At 41.7% G+C, this 18976-nt stretch overlaps 1 protein-coding gene across 1 annotated transcript; it reads left to right on the top strand.

The window, feature by feature from the left end:
* The first annotated feature begins 938 nt into the window (after positions 1–938).
* On the top strand, positions 939–11185 carry LOC134188208 (probable serine/threonine-protein kinase DDB_G0271682). The gene is made up of 8 exons (XM_062656408.1): positions 939–1878; positions 1938–2060; positions 3154–3279; positions 3340–3459; positions 7159–7281; positions 7360–7458; positions 8425–8898; positions 9991–11185. Exons 2-8 carry the CDS (start codon positions 2039–2041, stop codon positions 10800–10802), a joined length of 1776 nt encoding a protein of 591 aa, XP_062512392.1. The 5' UTR covers positions 939–1878; positions 1938–2038; the 3' UTR covers positions 10803–11185.
* The last annotated feature ends 7791 nt before the right edge of the window (positions 11186–18976 follow it).

Genomic DNA, 18976 nt, shown 5'->3' with positions numbered 1-18976 from the left:
AAAGAGTCTTTTTACAAAGTAGCTGTCAAAATGACTCTTTTAACACTGTCTCAATTCCTCATAGGATGTTATGAAGAATTCGGTCAGTGTTAAAATGACTCTTTTAACACGTGTTTTGTTAAAACACTATTTTTAACGTGTTAATTAAAATGAGTCTACATGTTTAACAGACTCTTTTAACACTGACTGAGTTCTTCATAGCTTGTGTTAAATAAAGTATCGGTGTTAAATTCAGTCTGTTGTTAAAAGAACAATGCAGAATAATTTCATTGATCACTTGATTAGGTGTAAACTTTCTTAATTAACACACGTTCCATTAGCTCAGACTGTTTTCTTCATTGTACACTGTTAAATTTGGTCAAATAGTGCGCGTTAGACGTTAGACAAAATGGCACCTTCTTTCAACATTGTACACGTTACTTAGTGTAATTTAACTAACCTTACTCCATGATAAATTTTTTATTATATTTAGTCCGTGCTAGAGAACGCTATACTATAAATCTTTCTTGCACATTTGTTGCACAGTTTGAATTCGTCTCTAGTTAGTTCGTCTCTAGATAGTGCAAGTCCGGTTGACACGCGCACATCTACACAGCAATCTGAAATATCGTCTGGAGCTTCCTTGAACTTGTCGCAGTAACCAACGCGAAGCAGGAGCGTACTATGCTGATGTGACTGTCTATTGAAGACGCTAAAACAGGTCATGCATGTTACCCTACGAAGCAATGAGAGCGGATGTCGTTTGCAGTTCAACGAAGAAGTGGCCATTTTGCCTAACATCTAACGCACGCTATCTGACTGAATTTAACAGTGTACATTGTTAAAAACAGTCGGGGCGAATGGTATGCATGTTAAAAAGTCTAGACCTAACTAAGTGATTGAGGACACTATTATACATTGTTCTTTTAACGCAAGGCTGAATTTGAAACGGATACTTTATTTAACACCCAGACTGAATTTAACAGGACACATACTCTGCAGAATAGACGAGGGAATTCTATATCTGTAGGCATGACTGCCTGTCGGGAACCAGATGTCAGTGTTCTTACCATCGCTATGGAGTGAAAAATGCTGAATTGTAAGGTAATCTACGTGTGCAAGTTTCTGCTCATGATCTTGCGCAGCTGCACGATGCACGACACCAGAGAGCTCGCCTATAACGGAACGACACCCTAGATCGTTTGCATGAAACACTAACCCTAGAGTACTACTTTCTTTCAGACAGCTTTCTGTGACGACTTTGAGAAAAGCTGCAGAGGGTGTGCTGTCGTAGGTGGATCTTGCTGTACATTCCGACACGTACGACGAAAGAGGAAGTCACAAGGTCATTGAGATGCTAAGAACAGGAAACACTTGCATCGGACTCATGCGAAACTCCTACGATTGATGTATACGTCGATCATGCAGATGCTCATGCGATCAAAGATAGTGCCATTCCACATGCAACTTCCTAGGCGATTCCTCGTGCGATTCTCATGCGTTTCCTCATGCGATTCATCATGTGATATTCCTCATGCAACTCGTCATGCGATTTTCTGAACTCTGTCAATGAATGTTTGCTCATGCGACCGCCTACCAATCTTAAGAGATACTCATGAGACGCTCATGAGAAGATTTACGTAGGACTGTTAGATGACATCATTGTCTCAAAATTTTCTGTATCAGTATTTTCATATGTTTCTTGTTGCATTTAATTAGTCATCTGTTCCTGTTTTATTCATATCAATTTTGAATTAAGAATTTATGTTTGTTTTGCAGTTGTTTGTGACATTGCAGAATGTCTTTTGCATCAGTTTCAAAGTACACAGGCAGAAGACCAGTTAAGACAAGTTACTGCTGTTATACTTATCAAGGTTGACAACCCTATCAAGGCCTTATGTGAGTCTGTTTTGTGAAATGTTGTTTTGTTGTATCTAATAATTGTTTTGTATGAGTAGATTATGCATTGCTGGCTTTTGCAGTGAAGCTAAATGAAGGAAACGAAAAAGAAGTGACAGATCTGCTGGAGCAGTCTATTAAATGGGCTGATGGCATCAAAATGCAGACAAGCAAGGCAAGAGGTAAATATAATTAGTAAAGTTACAAGAGGTAAGGTGTTTTACTTCTAGTTTTTAGAATTTCTTACAGAGATGAAACTAACATTGTGTACAAGAATGTTGATTCTTCAATTATGTCTTCTCAATTAATTAAGGCACTTTCCTATTATTTGCGGCTGACCATGTGTTTTCTATCTGTACTTGACTTCTTATGTTGAATTCACTTGACAGTTGAATAGTAGTAGGTTTTCAATCAATAAAATAAAACAAGTTTCTAATAACTCGTTTACATAACCATAACAACTGTACCTGAAAACAGAAAGCTTATGAATTGGTCTGTTTTGCAGAGTTAACCTGATGGATTGGATGAAACACTTTTGCAATAGAGAGTAGATTCTTCAGTTTTTATTTGATGTTAATGTTCTTGAATTTAACATACTGAAATATTGTTTATATATAGTGATATATACACAGTTTATTTTAATGTAGAGTCTGTTGACAAAATATAGAAGTGTTGTGTCTGCTGTCTGTGGTTCGATTACTAAGGAGATCTCATTTTCACGTCTGGTGGTTACACTCACAGACTTAATTAACTTAAGACAACTAAAGTTTCCATCCAAACGGAATAGGAAATGTCAGAAACAGTTAGGCCGTATGACGTATTCTGAAATATGGATGTGTTTTTCTTGCATAGCTGCGAGTGACTTATGTAACTAAATTTGTTGATTTTGTAACTTACTTGCTGCAGTTGTGATAACTACTATGAGATTGACATAGTCAAACATATGGTGATAGGATAACTGGTTATTAAATGCCCCTAGCACTTTCTTTTTGTTGGCTGCACGCATGCCCTCCAAATAGGCTATGAAGTAATGAGCTCCAGTCCTGTGACTTGCAGTGTCTGTAAATGATTATTTGTAACAATGTTGTTAAATTAAATGATGGTGATGATGATGGTGGTGGTGGCGGTGATGATGGTGGTGGTGGTCGCAGAGGTGGGGCAGTGGTGGTGGTGTGATGATGATGATCATCATGATATAGACTTTGAGATAATTATTGAATTTCTCAGAGTATTTGAGGGTTTGACGTACTTTGATTTGGTTGTTGTCTTGTGTAGTGCTGAGTGAGTTGGGACAAGTATACATGCTTCAAAAACACTACAGTCAGGCTGAGAAAATACTCAATGATGCAATGACTCTTGACAAACAAGATCCAATGAATTTGGTGCACCAAACTGCTTTAAGTGAGAGACAGTAAACAAGGGATTTGTTTTTTAATAATTCTGGTTATTTTGTTTGCTCAGTTCATTGCCGTATTGCTGAGTGCTTTGCAGCAGAAAGCAAAGACAATGAAGCCATGCAATTTTTTTGTCTGTCAGGAGATACTTCAAATTTAGCAGTTAATCACCCTTTAAGAGGCAGAAGTAAGCCAATCTATGATGGTCTTTTATATTGATCTGTATGATATATTGAGGCATGCAGTCAGTTGGCTTTACTTGGAAGAGTGTGTAATAGAATAATTTGATTCTCTGTGGCACTGTATGTTTACGTTGTATCATGTCGTTTGTGTATTTTTTTGTAAGATTCTGACTTGTCTGTAATACATTATGCCATTATTCATTATTTTTATTAGAAGATACGTGGTGAAGCTAGTTACATTTAAAGCAAGAGTAGTATTAGTCCTATGCTGAGTTTACCGGCTCCTTTTGGTGACCCACCGGCTTGCGAGGAAGTACCTCAATTTGCTTCAGAATATGGGCCGCTCCACTCGTGGAGGTTTCAAGGGGTCTCTTCATTAAAAGAGACCTTCAAGGCTGGTTGGAACTGTATCCCCTTACATAGCCATCTTTATTGTGATGGTGCACATTGTGGCGCAAGGCTGAAAAAAATTATGGCCCAACGCTAAACATTGTAGCCCAGACAAAGGAATGGTAATTGATTATTATATTACCAATGGAAGTTTTAGGAATTTACAATGGGGTGCAACAGATGACATGGTGTGGCTTAAGTAAGCTAAAATCATAAACAAAAGTAATTATTGCCAGATTGGTATCTGGATACCATTGCTGTTGTCCTGTCAACTCATTGTTATATGTTTCATGGCACAGCAATAATTAAAGCACTGTGAAAGTTCTGTATACTAATGAATTTATACTAAAATTAGTCATTAGCAAGGGGTTCACAACCAGCATTTTGTGTGGCTACTTTGTAGCAGAAATGTACATACACAGCTGTATAGTTTATAGAGATATCTTTATGAATGTGCAAAGCAGTAAAGCATTACAGCGCTCCTGTCCCAGTGTAGTTTTCAGCTCTGTCTTGACTAACTTGATTGCTTTTTTCTTCCTCCACCTAGGTTGTTGTAATAGGAATTACTAACTACTTTATAACAGTCTTTTTCTCTTTTTCTTTAAAACCAGTAGACTAGAAAGGCGTTTAAGTAGATTTTCTGTAACAACCTCAATTACTCTATCTTCTTGTCTAAGTTTTTACTTGAAAAAATTATCTTTAGATAGAATGTCTTCCCTGAATGCATTGTTTATGAGCTAAGTTTCATTCTCCTACCGCCAAGGGTTTGTTGTAACAGCTTCGTCTTCTGGGCCATACACTTGAGCAGAGCTCTGGGGCTTGAGTATGGGGCAAAAACTCAAGTAACATACTCTAGGAGCATGCATGTCTTTACATGTGTGCAAATGATTTTTATTGTTCTAAACTAAACTATTTTTTTTCAGCTAGATAACTTTAAACACTGAACAAATTGTTCAACGACCAGTAAGTGTAGGAACTAAAAGCAATGGTGGTCCCAAATGGGGTCTTGTGCCCAGTGTGCTGCCTTCTGCATGAATTCACCGCTGGTTATCAGTTTGACAACAAAGTTTCAGACAGTTGTGAGGAAAGACAATTATAGAGTGAGACAATTAGAAAGACAATTGCTGGAGTGAGTTGGCATTTAGTTGATGGTGTAATCTCGACACAATTTACAACACATCACAGTTCTGTGTCTATGTATGTTGCCTTCCATGCTCGTGAACAGCCAAGGTCTTTCATTCTTCCATTTCTCATTAAAGCCATATTTGTGGTCGCAAGTTGTTGTTTCTTCTAGCTGTTTCTCCAATGTCTTGCTAAACTTGGCTTGAGTGTGTCTCTCATTTTCAGAGCTGGAATCTGAATTTCACATGGCAGTCTGCGGTGTGGTTCATCAATGGAGAGCTGGATACCAGTTTCTAGCAAATTTGTGCAGAAACACCAACATACGTACCCTAAATATGCTAGTAGAGATTTGGTGCTTTTTTCCTGCTTTGCCGACTGTCACTGCTTTTTTACTCATTAGCATAATATGCATTCTGAACACATTCATATGAATTGCTTTGTTTGTGCTGGTCACACATCTCTACCTTATTAGCCCTCAAAGCTCCAAGATATCACATCTGCACAAAGGTAACGTGCACCAGTTTAGTATCATGAAACTGACTCTCGAGAATACACAGTCACTGGCTTGCTGTGCAGTCTTTATATTATGGACTCTTGTTGTGAAGATGCCCAGATATATTCAACCATGGCACTGGAGGATCCACATCAAAGCAGGGCATGGGAAGGGAAGTTGCGCACCTTGCTCAAGTAATCTAGCTGGTTCACTGATGGATTCTGTTTGCAGAAGAATGTGAAAAGAGTATATGCATGCTATTTCAGCACCTTTGTTGTCAAGCTAATTTATTGACCAAGTGTTGCCAAGCACAGTTAATAACATACACACTCATTCAATGAAGCTTTTTATCTGTGTACCATCAAGAGTTTCAAGTCCGTGGAAGGATTGGCACACGCTTGCTCTAGGAGACTTGTTCTTTTTTTTATATATATAGCACAGGTGTATTGAACTTGATCCATGGCTGGTCCAATTGAGGGATAATACCCCACTTTTTAATTACTATTTCTATTTTTGTTTTGTTTTTTGGCTTTTTCTGTGGTTGAACTCTTGCCTTCAGTGCTTCGGTATGGTACACTAACAATTGCAACATGTAGTGTAAATGTATCTAGATAAATATAGATTGCATGACGTATAGAGACCGGCACATACGGGTAACCGGCGAATGACTGGGTACTCTTTGGATTAGCAGCTAGTCCATATGCTATGAAATCTTGTGTTGAGCAATATAATGTGTCTAATCTGCTACGTAAACACGACTCGGTCTCCCCTCAGCAGACAACATGACAGCACTGCCGAGTCTTGTTGAAATGACGACTGTAACCTTTCCTCATTTGTGTGCTGTTAGAATGAAATCGTTTTATTAATCACATCTCAGGCACCGGATGGTAGCATATCTGAGATGATGAGATTGCATAAAGATTACTATAAGGATACCGACTATTGACTCATGTAATTGAAATTGTAAAAGTGCACATGTGGAAACATACAGAGAGACCACCTACCTGAATTTGTAGCAAATTGGAAAGTGGTTCAGAAGTCTCATTTTGTATACAGTATGTACTTGCTAATGTGTTCATACTAAAACGAACACTTAGACTTTCGAATAGTTGCCATAGAAATGATCGATTCCATTGTTGGGATGTTGAGCTTCTTTGTTAATTAAAGGTTGCACTTTCAGAGTATTTTTAGTGTGTTGGGTTGTCTCTCTCTTTCTCTCTTCTTTCCTTTCATTCCTTTAGTGGGACATGAACAAAAAGTCACAACTCTTGTACCTTAGACCAGAATGCACTACCTATTTCCCCATCATGACATTACTGCCGAGGCTTGCACAAATCCAGCTATAAATCTTGTTTCATTTCTTTGCTATCAGAATGAAATCATATGTGCTTAGTCAGGTCTCAGGGCAGGATGGAGCCATTGCCGAAGACGATTGCTGCCCTATATAGCTAGCTATAACATTACCAGAAGAATAATGATCATCGACTTGTGTGACGAGAATAGTGTAAACACTTAGAGAGACCACTTACTCAAACTTTATAATTTGGTATGAATTTGGAAAAGTGTTCTGAACTTGTGTTTTATAGTACTCTTGTAGCAGTGTACTTTGTAGTTAGTTGTTCAGTCTGCTGTGCTTAGAAAATATTTACAGGAAAATTGTGGTCATTTTGTGTGTCTTTAACTGAATACAAAATTTTAGGTTTGTTCGGCTTGGGTAAAATCCTTGTTCAGCAGAACAAATGGAACGAAGGGCAAACTATTCTGAGGGAAAGTGTGAGTATTTTGAGGCAATTGTCACCTTTTCATCCATCTACAATAGCAGGTTGTGTGGATATGTGAATATATGCAAATTGTGGGAATTATCTGAACTAACAGCACTATCTTATTGTGTATGCCATAGCCATTCTTGAACTTAGCGACTGTTTAAGAAAGATGAACAAGCATAAAGAAGCTGCGTACCTTTTGACACAACCAAATGAAGTCTCTTTGTATCAAGAAGGTATGCAATCATAATGTTCCTTGATTTATAATGATGCATTATTAATTATTCTTATCTGACCTGTCAACTGTTTTGTAGCGATTTACACTTATAAAATGTAGAAGTAATTTACGTAAAGGCTTCAAGTCGGTTGGTATTAATATGAAACTGGTAATTTTATTTAATTTAAAAAGGACTATAGCCATTATTCACTGCATTATTATAGTTCCAAATTGTAGCAGTTACCATATGAAATTTATTGTATTCCTGTGTGCCAGTGTAATACATTGCATTCCAGAAGTAGAGGTCACTGTCGACTTAGAGTGTGTTGTGTGTATAAGCATGGGGTTCTGATGATGTTGTTCGTAGGTGTGCAGATGTGCAGCGACAGCTTACTGTAATTTGTTTGTTTGCTGTGGAGATTGCATATGTAGGAGATTGGATATGGGAAATTAGTTGACCACTACATTTTGGCATTACATGGAGAAGGAGTCAACGTTTTGTACTATAGGAGTCTGTAAGTGTGTGAGTTTATTGATATCTTCGTATTGTCACTTGTGGTATTGCCACAAGTGCAAGCACAAATAGACGATCCCACCTGTTTCAAGAGGTATTGTTGATGCTGATTTGGGATCCTGAATGTAGAGTTGTTTTCTTTATGGTCTTGACAAACAGATGACATAGAATGGGAGAATTATGGGTTACAGATGATCAAAATACTAAGATACTGTCTGTTGAGTATCTCACTGACTCCTTGTATGATTTATGTCAGTAGTGTTGCTTGTTGCTGCACAGTAATAGTAAATTCTTTAAGCTGTGTAATGTTGATACGATTAGTAGTACTATATATACTTCAACTTGTGTACAATAAACGTTATGATGCTTGAACAACTACATATAATTTTGATTTCTTGCTTTGTGATTATTGTACAATATGCTCATTGTTTTTAAAATGAGCTTTGTGTTGAAGAATCATGATGTCTCTAGATATTGGCATGACAAGTCAAGTTGATGATTTACAAAAAGAAATCACTAAGCTCCAACAAAGGAATGAAGCCAACCAGCAGCTCTTGTTAGTTAAAGAGAATGTTATGCATAGGATTATTGTGGAGCGTGAAGAAACGGAGAAACAGCATCAACTGCAGTTAGCACAGATGAGAACTGAAATAGATCAAATGAGTGCAACGTTAGAAGATCAGATGAGGCAGCTGCAACAGCAGGGAGAAGAATTAGAAGAGCTAAAGGCTTCACTGGAAGAAGAGAGAAAGCTGATCAATCCTTTGAGGCAGGAGGTGCAAGACAATTACATAACTATTCAACGCTTGACCACAAACTTAGAGCGAAGTGAAAGAGCAAGGGAGCAGCTACAACAATTTCAACGCCAATATGATCATGTTTTACAGATCAGTGATGATGATTTGATTATGATAGGAACAAGCTTAGGAAAAGGAGCATATGGAGGTCACAATGATAAGATCATTAATTGCTTGTTTGTGCGTGCGTGTGCACGTGTATGTGCGCGTGTGTGGGGTGTGTTTGTGGTGTCTGTAGCACCTTCATTTGAGAGTTGCATTTGAAGAGTGGAAACATCGGAGACCCTAAGGTCACAAGTTCGAATTTGGGATGAGCACAGGCGTAATTTCCTTGGGTAAGGATCTCACACTCACACACAATTCCCTCTCTCGACTGAGGAGTAGAAATGAGTACCTGGTTTTTGACTGGGGACCGTATCAGCCACCAACTGTGACTTGACGATCAGCCCCTGATCTTACAGCTGAGACTTTGGATGCCCACATCTCAGTTGGCGTCAAAATCCGTTGCTCCTGCGAGTACCTAGCTGGACTGCAGGAGATGCTAGCGCTGCCCCTAGCTTTCCTGAGTAGCATACAGGACCCAGCTGATGGTAATATTCATGCTCTTGACATTTACTGTTTTACCGTTTTTGGAGTGTGTGTGTGTGTGTGTGTGTGTGTGTGTGTGTGTGTGTGTGTGTGTGTGTGTGTGTGTGTGTGTGTGTGTGTGTGTGTGTGTGTGTGTGTGTGTGTGTGTGTGTGTGTGTGTGTGTGTGTGTGTGTGTGTGTGTGGTCGATAGCTCAGTTGGGTAGAGAGTTATCTTATGGAGTGTTTACATCCGGAACCTTGAAGGGTTGCAAGTTCAAGTCACAGTGATGACGAGTTATGGCATAATTTCCTTAAGCAAGAAACTAACACACATTTACTTCTCTTGACTCAGGAGTATAATGAGCACCTGGTCATTGACTGAGGTCCTAAGCAGCCATCGGCTGTGACGTGACATCAGCCATTGGGGTCCTGGTGAGACTTTGGGTGCTCACACCACAGTTGGATTTACAAGTCGGTGCTCCTGCGAATGCCTGGCCCGGCTCCAGGAGTTTGCTAGCATAGGGCCAGAGTTTCATGAGTAGCGCACAGGGCCCAGCTTAACAGCTGGGGCTCGACCTCTGAGAGGCAGCTTTTTTAGGTTTAGGTGTGTGTGTGTGTGTGTGTGCGTGCGTGCGTGCGTACGTACGTGTCTATATACTTTTTTATTAATAGAAGTTGGTGTTGGCATGTGGAGGGGTGTATCAGTTGCTGTCAAAACATTTTATGATTTTCTTCGAGCTGATGAGTTGAACGCTTCATTTATTCATCGAGAAGTGTCCGTGTCTAGTCGTGTTCATCACCCTAATGTCTTATCTATTTGTGGAGCTATCATTGAGAATGAAGTTCCTCTTCGTATTGTCATGGAGCTGTTAGAAGGTTCACTGAGAGATGTGATCAAGGCCTCACGAAGAAGTAGAAGCTATTTATGTATGAGGGAGCAAGTGGATATAGCTGTGGGATGTCTGTGTGGTGTGATGTATCTTCATCAGCTGCAGCCTCCTCTTTTGCACGGAGACATTCGTTCTACTAACATCTTGGTTAGTAAGACCATGGAAGCCAAAATTGGTGACTTGGGTTCGACTCGTTTTGCCAGCGACAAGCTTTCTGTTGGTCCTCTCAGTCTAGAATACATTGCACCAGAGCGAATGATGAAGAGTCTTGATGGTCAGGCTAGATCCAACACAACACAAGCCGACGTGTACAGCTTGGGTGTCACATTCGTTGAGTTGTTCACAGGTGAAGATGCAAAGAGAGTTGTGCGTGACTCTCAGTTTTTGGCTGTTGCTGACATTCAGCTTCAAGACGTTTGCTATACTATGGCTGCTGATAATCCACATGATCGTATTTCCGCTACAGAAACGCTCAGACGCGTGAACGCTTTGAAGCAGAATGATGGGTACACATCATGTCCTCCCAAAAGGATGGTGAAAGGCAAGGAATTCACTGAAGACGAAGTGACGCTTGTGGACATGCCGTGGATATGACTTTGAAACACTGACTTTTGATGAGTTTCTTTGACTCTGGTTTGTTTCAGTTTTGTTGAAATTTACCGATTTTGGCAGAAATATTCGATAAGAAAGAATGATGCATGTTTGCAATGTATTATGTGATATGAGTTGACAATTCGTAATGTTGTTAATGTATTTTAAAGTTTTATTTTTATCTTTCCATGCTTTTTTTACTTTTTTTTTGTTTCATATACGTATATTAGATACTTGTATTTGCTGCACGTAGCTTTCATCAATGATAACCAAACTTGTTTCACAGTCAATCCATAAAAGTGTATAATCTGATGTTGATACTGTTAAATTTAGATATTAAGTTTATTGTAATATTTTAAATTATGTGTAGTCATAAAGTACGCGCTTTATGCAAATACAAATACAAATACCTTGATCTTCAAAGACTACAGTTGTATGAGCGACTGTATACAGCTAATTGTTGTAGCAAACTTGACCAAGTTCTTCTTGTATAGGGTCAATCTCGCATGTCAGATGTGAAAAATTGGAAATTTGCTTTTTTAACGTTTAAAAGTGAACTACCTATGATTTGTTATTCCTTGGGTACCATCTGTTTGTAGGTGCGAATGGGTGCATGAGCCGGTCTTGATTCAAACTGCCCTGATACTTTTTCACCATTTCAGACTAAAGTAAAGTCTTTCACATGTTGATTTCCTTCGATTGTCAATGCCACTTACAACGATTGAAGAAAATCTGGTAAGACACTTTGACTGCCAACGATTGAAGAAAATCTGGTAAGACACTTTGACTGCCAACGATTGAAGAAAATCTGGTAAGACACTTTGACTGCGAAACTTTTAAGAGATGTAACAATTTGCGGCCATTTAGAGTTTGTCTCTAGTTAGAGATTTTTTTCAATGACCTGATGATTCGTGTATCGAATCTCTTCAGTGTCTACCTCAGCTAGTACGTGCTGCAGCACAATGACCACCTGTAGGTAAGACTGTACGTATACGTTGGAACAGCGAAGTGGTGGGAACGTTGCCCGTATAACTACTCTAGTAGATTCATCCCTAGCTATATCTGGCCACGGGTTATATAAAGATGTTTCATTTCTTGAGCGAGCAACGTCTCTTATCGACAAGTATATTGCAGTCAACAAACAAAAATATTGCGTATTGCTCGATTCTAGTGGTATGGTGACTGCGTTAGAACTCTCACTGTCTAATTATACTAGAGGGCTCAAATAGAGCAACACGTTAACGCCCAAAACGAAACAGTTTTTCTAGTTATACCACAACTACATACCGGAAAATAAACAACAACCTATTCTCAGTACAGGTCAACCAGCATTGCCCGGTTCCGGACAATATACTATAGAATCCAGCCACATGCGGTCGTCAGGGAACACAATTTTTTGTAATCCTATCTGATAAAGTCTGAAACCGATAATTTCAACGAACAGCAAGGAGAATACCAGGGGCGTAGCGTGACCTCTAGAAAGGAGGGGATAAACTTCACGATAATACGGGGCACGCCCACTTTTATGGACACGTCTACTTTTATTGGCTTCTAATTGACTGCTACAGTAGAATCAGTGGCAGATCAGACTGGAAAAAGGTGGTGTATATACTATATAGAGCTTTGGTCCTTACGCGTATTCTTACAGTCCACAATTTTTACGACCACCCCTACAAATGATGGGTTATAGCCGGTCTAGCCCATGCCACGCTACGCCCTTAGTATACTGTAGAATTCAAATTAAGACAGCTACTACAACGACTTTCATCTTTCCATTTAGAATACGCTTTCACTGGATTTCTAAGACATATTACTAAAGTTTCTAATCGCACAGATCACGGCGAGAGTCTGCATGATCCAACGGAATCACCACTAGCCACTCAACACCGCACACTAACGCCGGTAACAAAGGCATGTCGGAAAAAGTGATGAAACAGCCACTAAGAGTAGTACAAGAAATTGGGGCTGTGGCAAGTAGTATATCTGGCGTCAAAATGATACCACCTGCCTCTCCCTTAATTTCTCATCCTCTTCGGATCTCCGCACCCCCTTTGGGGCTGTTCAGCCCCTCGAGTCTGCAAAAATACGGGGAGTGTCAGGTGGTATCATTTGTGACGCCAGATATACTACTAGACCTCGAGCAACACATTCCGTTGCACCCACCCACGGGTACCCCTATGTTACAAGGGCACAAGAAAATGTTTTGCAATCTCGATTTGGCAACTTTTCCGGGTACAGCCTTACCAATTTTTCCCTCACCATCCAACCGTCTTCTAGGTCTCCTCCTCGCTAGCTCGAAGCCACCCACCATCCGTCCTACCGTCCAAACCACGTCCAACCTATCCACCAACCCACCGGAGAACCACCATCCAACCTACCACACGAGGTTCGGCATCTATCGAGCATTCCAATTGTTAGTTCCGAGTAAATATGTGAAGAGATCTTTCGCAACCATGTCCTATCACGCTACCAAACCGGCTAGTGGAGGCACCAAAAGCAATCTTGTCCTACGGCGAATTAAGGAAAGCGTCCGGGGTCGACCACGCTACTACGCTACTAGAAGTTGCCAAAACAATTTTGTCTAGTCTATATATATATATATATATATATATATATATATATATATTGCACTGATGACGTTCTAGACTTTTTGTAGAGTGAGGGGTTTGGGTTGGTTTTGGGTTAGATTTTAAAAAGATAATAAAAGTAAAAATATTTATAGTGAGGTGGTAAAACCATTTGCTACCACGTCCGACCACGGTGTGCAGGTTGCCAACAAAAAAAAGTAGACCTAGATATACCGGAGAACAGAACGGTTTCGCTACTATGTCCGATACACTAGTCGAACGCGTACCCGATGCAAAACGGTGTACTATACACAAGGCTACACGAGATGGACAGAACACCACCATCCAGTATACGTTCGCCGATACGGGTCGTCGTGCACAGAAGGGGATCGCCGAGTATCTGGTCGCGAAGAATGCGTACGAGAACACTCTCCTCGCCGACATCTCCAAGGTCGACTATCTCGACGGAAACCGGGGTCCGACCCATCTCCATCCTCTCGTCGAGTTGCCCGTGTTTGTAAACGACCTATACGCGTTCGGATACCTCCGTCTAGAGAATACGGTTGCAAGTCGAGGAAGGATCTCGTGTACGACGGGCGAAGGCGGCTCCGCACAGAACATCGCGTCGAAGATACGACATCTCTTCGAGATCCTCTAGGTCCCACACCACACATCGGGGTGCACCTCCTACACACACTGGCACTCAACAACGAGATGGGCGCCAAAATACAAAGCACCATCCCCAAGATCGAGAGGGATAGGACGGCGGCTGCTTGTAGTACGTGGAAAAAGCGAAACAAGAGCGAACCCTATGGCGTGTTCGTGGCGAAGATCGACGTATCGATGGACGAACTCCAAGACGTCTTGCCCCAGATAAAACGCAGCCTACACAACTTTGGCTATGGATTCTGTAGTATCGAATAAACCCATGATTTCTCTGAAGCTCTTGATCGCAAGGCCTTTGTAGAACATCTATGCAAAACCCACGGGATTTGAGTGGAAAAGGAAGGCAACAACGGATGAACTTCAACAACCCGACCATCTCTGCCAACACCAATTCGGTAGGGGAACACGTATCCACGTGGCTACATAGCTCGATCGATGGATACACGACACGGACAAAGGTGTACAACAAGATCGCTGCCCGATTCAAAGCGGGGGTGGTGCAGAAAAAATTCGGTGAAGCTGTGGGAGTACGTGAACTGTCCCATCTCCCATCTGCGAAAGACGTTCCTCCATCCAGACGTCCAAGAACGAGGATGTACACGTATCGAGGTATCGCTCTACGCGATTCGAGGCAGCAAGTTGGCCAAGACGACAGCCAAGGATGTTGTAGCGGAGGTTCTCAAACTCGTTTCGCCATCAGAGCATCCGGGACTAATCGTGGTGCAGCCTCAGGAACAGCAATGGAGAAACCTAGTCGGACACTTAGACCGTTGTATTCTCGTGGCCATCGACCAAGGGGTGAGAGCTTCGTCGCATTTTACGCACACACGAAGACCAAAAGGGCGCAGGCATCCGCGTGGCACCCTCCAAGACAACCGCGGACGAGGACAAAGCCTGGAAACGTGCGGTACAGTGGGCCCCGGGCAATTTCGGGTTTCGCTTCTGTCACATCTTTCGAGTGAACGTCCTATCCTTCTACAAGAACGACGAAGGTATAGAAAGCATAGAGCGGAGCACCCTTTGATGCTACAGCGAAGCCCTCGACGCGAATAACATTCTGGCCCCGTCCAAGAAAAAGACATGGGTATCTCGAGCCCAACGTGCGGCTACCGGAGACCAAGTACGTGTCTTGGATTTGGCGCGAGAAGAAAGCCACGCGATCGAAGTGGAGAAATCCGTATTCGAGCTATATCCCATCCCGACCGATAGACAGATCTCGACACTGTCAAAAGCCGGACTGGACCCAAGACTCCAGAAACTCGAGGACGCTCTGGTCGCCGCGGAATGGAGGAAAAAGACACAGGAGATACACGAACAGACCATACGAGACCGAGCCAAAGAGAAAAAACACAAACGCCTCGAAGCGAAAGCACTACAGGCCTACGTACCAGCCCGAGTGGAATACCAACACAAGTCCGAGACGATAGACGAGAGGGTACGCACGAAGGTGGACAACTATTACACCAAGGCATCGAGCGTACCCACAACGAGGTACGACATCTTGGGCTACGAGCTGCCGCGGAACCCGCCGACCGTAGGAAACAGCGTACGAGTGCTCCTAGAGAACAAAAGGCAGGTTGCGATCGTAGTATAGGCCACCAACAGCATCCACAAACTCCTACTAGCCCAACAACAATATTTCAAGTCCAAAGGTCGTATCCGTTGGCTCTGCGACCAAAAACTGTTCATTGACGTACTACCAACGGCCACGTTTTTGGCAAACGGCAAAGAGATCGCGTGGAATCCCATCGCCGTGTACAGACCCCGATCCCACTCGGCTCGAGAAGGCACAGCACACGAACCGATTGGAAAAGGAAACAACCCACACCATGGAACGAGAAGAGCCTCCCAAAGCCACAACCAAAGCGGTCGACATATCGGGAGAGTACACATGCACACGAAACCGATTCTGTTCCTACCACCGATAGACAAGTCGGTAAGGTCGCGGGCGAAGAGGTAATCTTGACTACGCACGGAATATTACATTGGAAACGAGGACGACTACGCTTTTTGGCCATATAGCTTCGTTGATGACACAACCGAAGAGTGGCCAGTCTACGTGGAGCGGCTTGAGCATTATCTCGAGGCCAACGGAGTAACGAACGCTGAAAAGCGACGAGTAGTCCTGCTGAGTGTTACAGGTCCCAGGATCGTACAGGGTGCTTCGAAGCTTACTCTCTGTTCGCGTTGACTTTGCGCTCGGAAGTGACTAATGATGCAGCTGTGTTGGTTTACCACACTCAGATGTTAAGTGATATCCCATTAACTGTACATTGTGGAGGTCATATTACAATACAAAGATGTTAGGTAACAGTAGAGAAAGTCGCAGGCTATCAAGACGAAGCAGAACGAAAAGGGGAATCAGAAATATCAAGCAGCTACTTGCGAAACAAGAGCAACTGTGTATTGATGTCATGTAGTGGATCTTGCTAAATGGCTACTTCCTCTATTAGCAGCATTCTTGTTGTAAGACCATACTTACTTAATGAGTTAAGAACCCTAACGGCTCTTGATATGCCAAGGTCTTATCAAACCGTTTGTGTAATACATACGCTGTAGTTACCCTAACTATAGAAAATCCAGGAACCTGCGGTTTCGAACAATATTATGATCGTCACTGTCCGCCCTATTGCGCAGAAGTTATTACAGATTTTCAAAGCGCAAAGCCAACGCGAACAGAGAGTAGTTGCACCGGCCAAACCAGAAGACAAAACAATGAAGGAACTGGTAGATGCACTAGCAGCCCACTATCACCCAAAGCCGTCGAATATTGTGTAGCGATTAACGTTTAATAGCCGTATACGAAGAGGAGAGTCAATTGCGAAGTTTATTGCAGAGCTACAAAGGTTAGCGGAGGAATGTGAGTTTGGGATATTTCTACAGGATATGCTAAGCGACCGCCTGGCAGTAGGCATCGCCAATGACAGAATACAGACAAGGTTGCTGGCGGAAAAGACACTGACCTTTTAAGGCAAGAGAATTAGCTTTGGTACAAGTGGCTACAGAGAGAAACACGGACGCAATAAAAAAAGTGAAACAGGTCAAATAGTAGCAGCAGCTAAGACACCCACAGGGGAGTCAGTGTGCAGAAAAGGCGTCAGATTAACACGACAACAAAACGAATGGGGCCGTTCAGAAATTACTATCGAACAAACGAGGTCATGTACCACAGGACTGTAGCTTTAGAAACACTACGTGTTTCAACTGCGGAAAAGTGGGTCACGTGAAAGCTGCCTGTCCATCCAGGAACAAGAAAGTTACCACAACAAAGCAGCAGAAAATCCACAGAGGAGAAGCTGAAGTTTCTGAACCAGAAGACAAAACAGTAAAGTTATATTCAACATATTTATGTCTGAAGAAACGGAGAGAGAAACCTTCTATACTACTCTGAGGGTGCAGGGGCAAATGTTACGAATGGAAGTGGATACTGGTACATCAGTGAGCCTTATCAGTGAGCAAACCTGGAAGAAGTCATGGACAGAACAAGTAGCATCACTGAAGTCGACAGGAATAAAGTTGAGGACCTATACAGAAGACAAGGTGAAAGTGAAAGGGGAGATACAAGTTAAGGTGGATACTACAGATGGACAACAACTGCCGCTGGTAGTGGTGGAAGGCAAACGAGCCAGCTTACTAGGAAGAGACTGGTTGCGGCAGATGAGGCTGGATTGGCAAACCATTCATGAGATTAGGACACAGCCAAGTGAAGCTGAGGTGGAACAAATGTAGAACAAACATCGAGAAGGTTTTAGCAAAGGAATGAGAATCAAAGAGGTGGAAGTAAAATAAATGTGCATGATATGGTTAAACCACGATTCTTTCGTCCCAGACAATTACCATATGCCCTACGTGAACAAATTAAAGAGGAACTTTTTGTCTGACAAAGGCTGCGATCTTAGAGCCTATTCAATATGCAGATTGGGCGGCGCCTATTGTGCCCGTGATACAGAGCTTGGGTATGGTCCGCATTTGTGGAGACTTACAGGTTAACGGTGAACCAAGTGGCTAAATTAAAAACATATCCAATTCCAAAGATTGAAAACATGTTTGCTCGGTTGAGCGGCGGTCAATCGTTTACAACATTAGATTTAGACAGAGCTTATCAACAACTCAAGTTGGAGCTTACTTCACAGCAAGCATGTGATGATAACACCCACAGAGGATTATATCGCTACAAGAGGCTCCCTTTTGGGGTGGCATCAGCGCCAGGCATCTTTCAGCAAACAATGGAAAATCTTCTTCAAGAGATACCTGGAGTGGTTGTCTACTTGGATGATATCTTCATTACTTGTAGGACACTACATGAACACCTCAACAACTTAGAACATTTCTTGAAACAAGAACAGCATCATCTTCTAAAAGTATTACAGCACAATGGATACCCCGCCAACTTTATTCATTCAACTCTACATCCTTCACATTAATCTTCATCTCTTTCAACTTCTACTCCAGATACCTTCTGTGCATCTATAGTTCTACCCTACATCTCAGGATTGAGCGAGGATATTCGACGAATATGCAAAGGATATAATATTCGGGTATCATTTAAGTCAGGGAGGAATCTTCGGAATATGTTATGCAAAGTTAAACATCTCATACCTAAATAACATCAATCACATCTCATTTATCAAATACCATGTGCCTGTGGAAAGACATATATTGATGAGACAAAAGGGTGATTAGCAACAAGACTAAAGAAACATAAGGAGCTTTGCAGAAAAATGGAAAATCAGCAGTCGCCGAACACAGATGGTCGAATCAAACATGTAATATGGATTGGGATGGTACACGTATTCTAGCGCATGCATCTACTACATTACAACTTAGGATGAAAGAGGCATTACACATTCAACAAAACCAATAACATCTACTTATCAATAGGGACGAGAGAATGGAACTATCAAAATGTTGGGCAAGTCTCATGAAGACTACAACAACATATCC

The sequence above is a fragment of the Corticium candelabrum genome, chromosome 12, assembly GCF_963422355.1.
Source record: "Corticium candelabrum chromosome 12, ooCorCand1.1, whole genome shotgun sequence".
In the NCBI taxonomy this organism is placed as follows: Eukaryota; Metazoa; Porifera; class Homoscleromorpha; order Homosclerophorida; family Plakinidae; genus Corticium; species Corticium candelabrum.
Note: the sequence above shows the minus strand (reverse complement) of the source record. Positions and strands in the feature narration are given on the sequence as shown.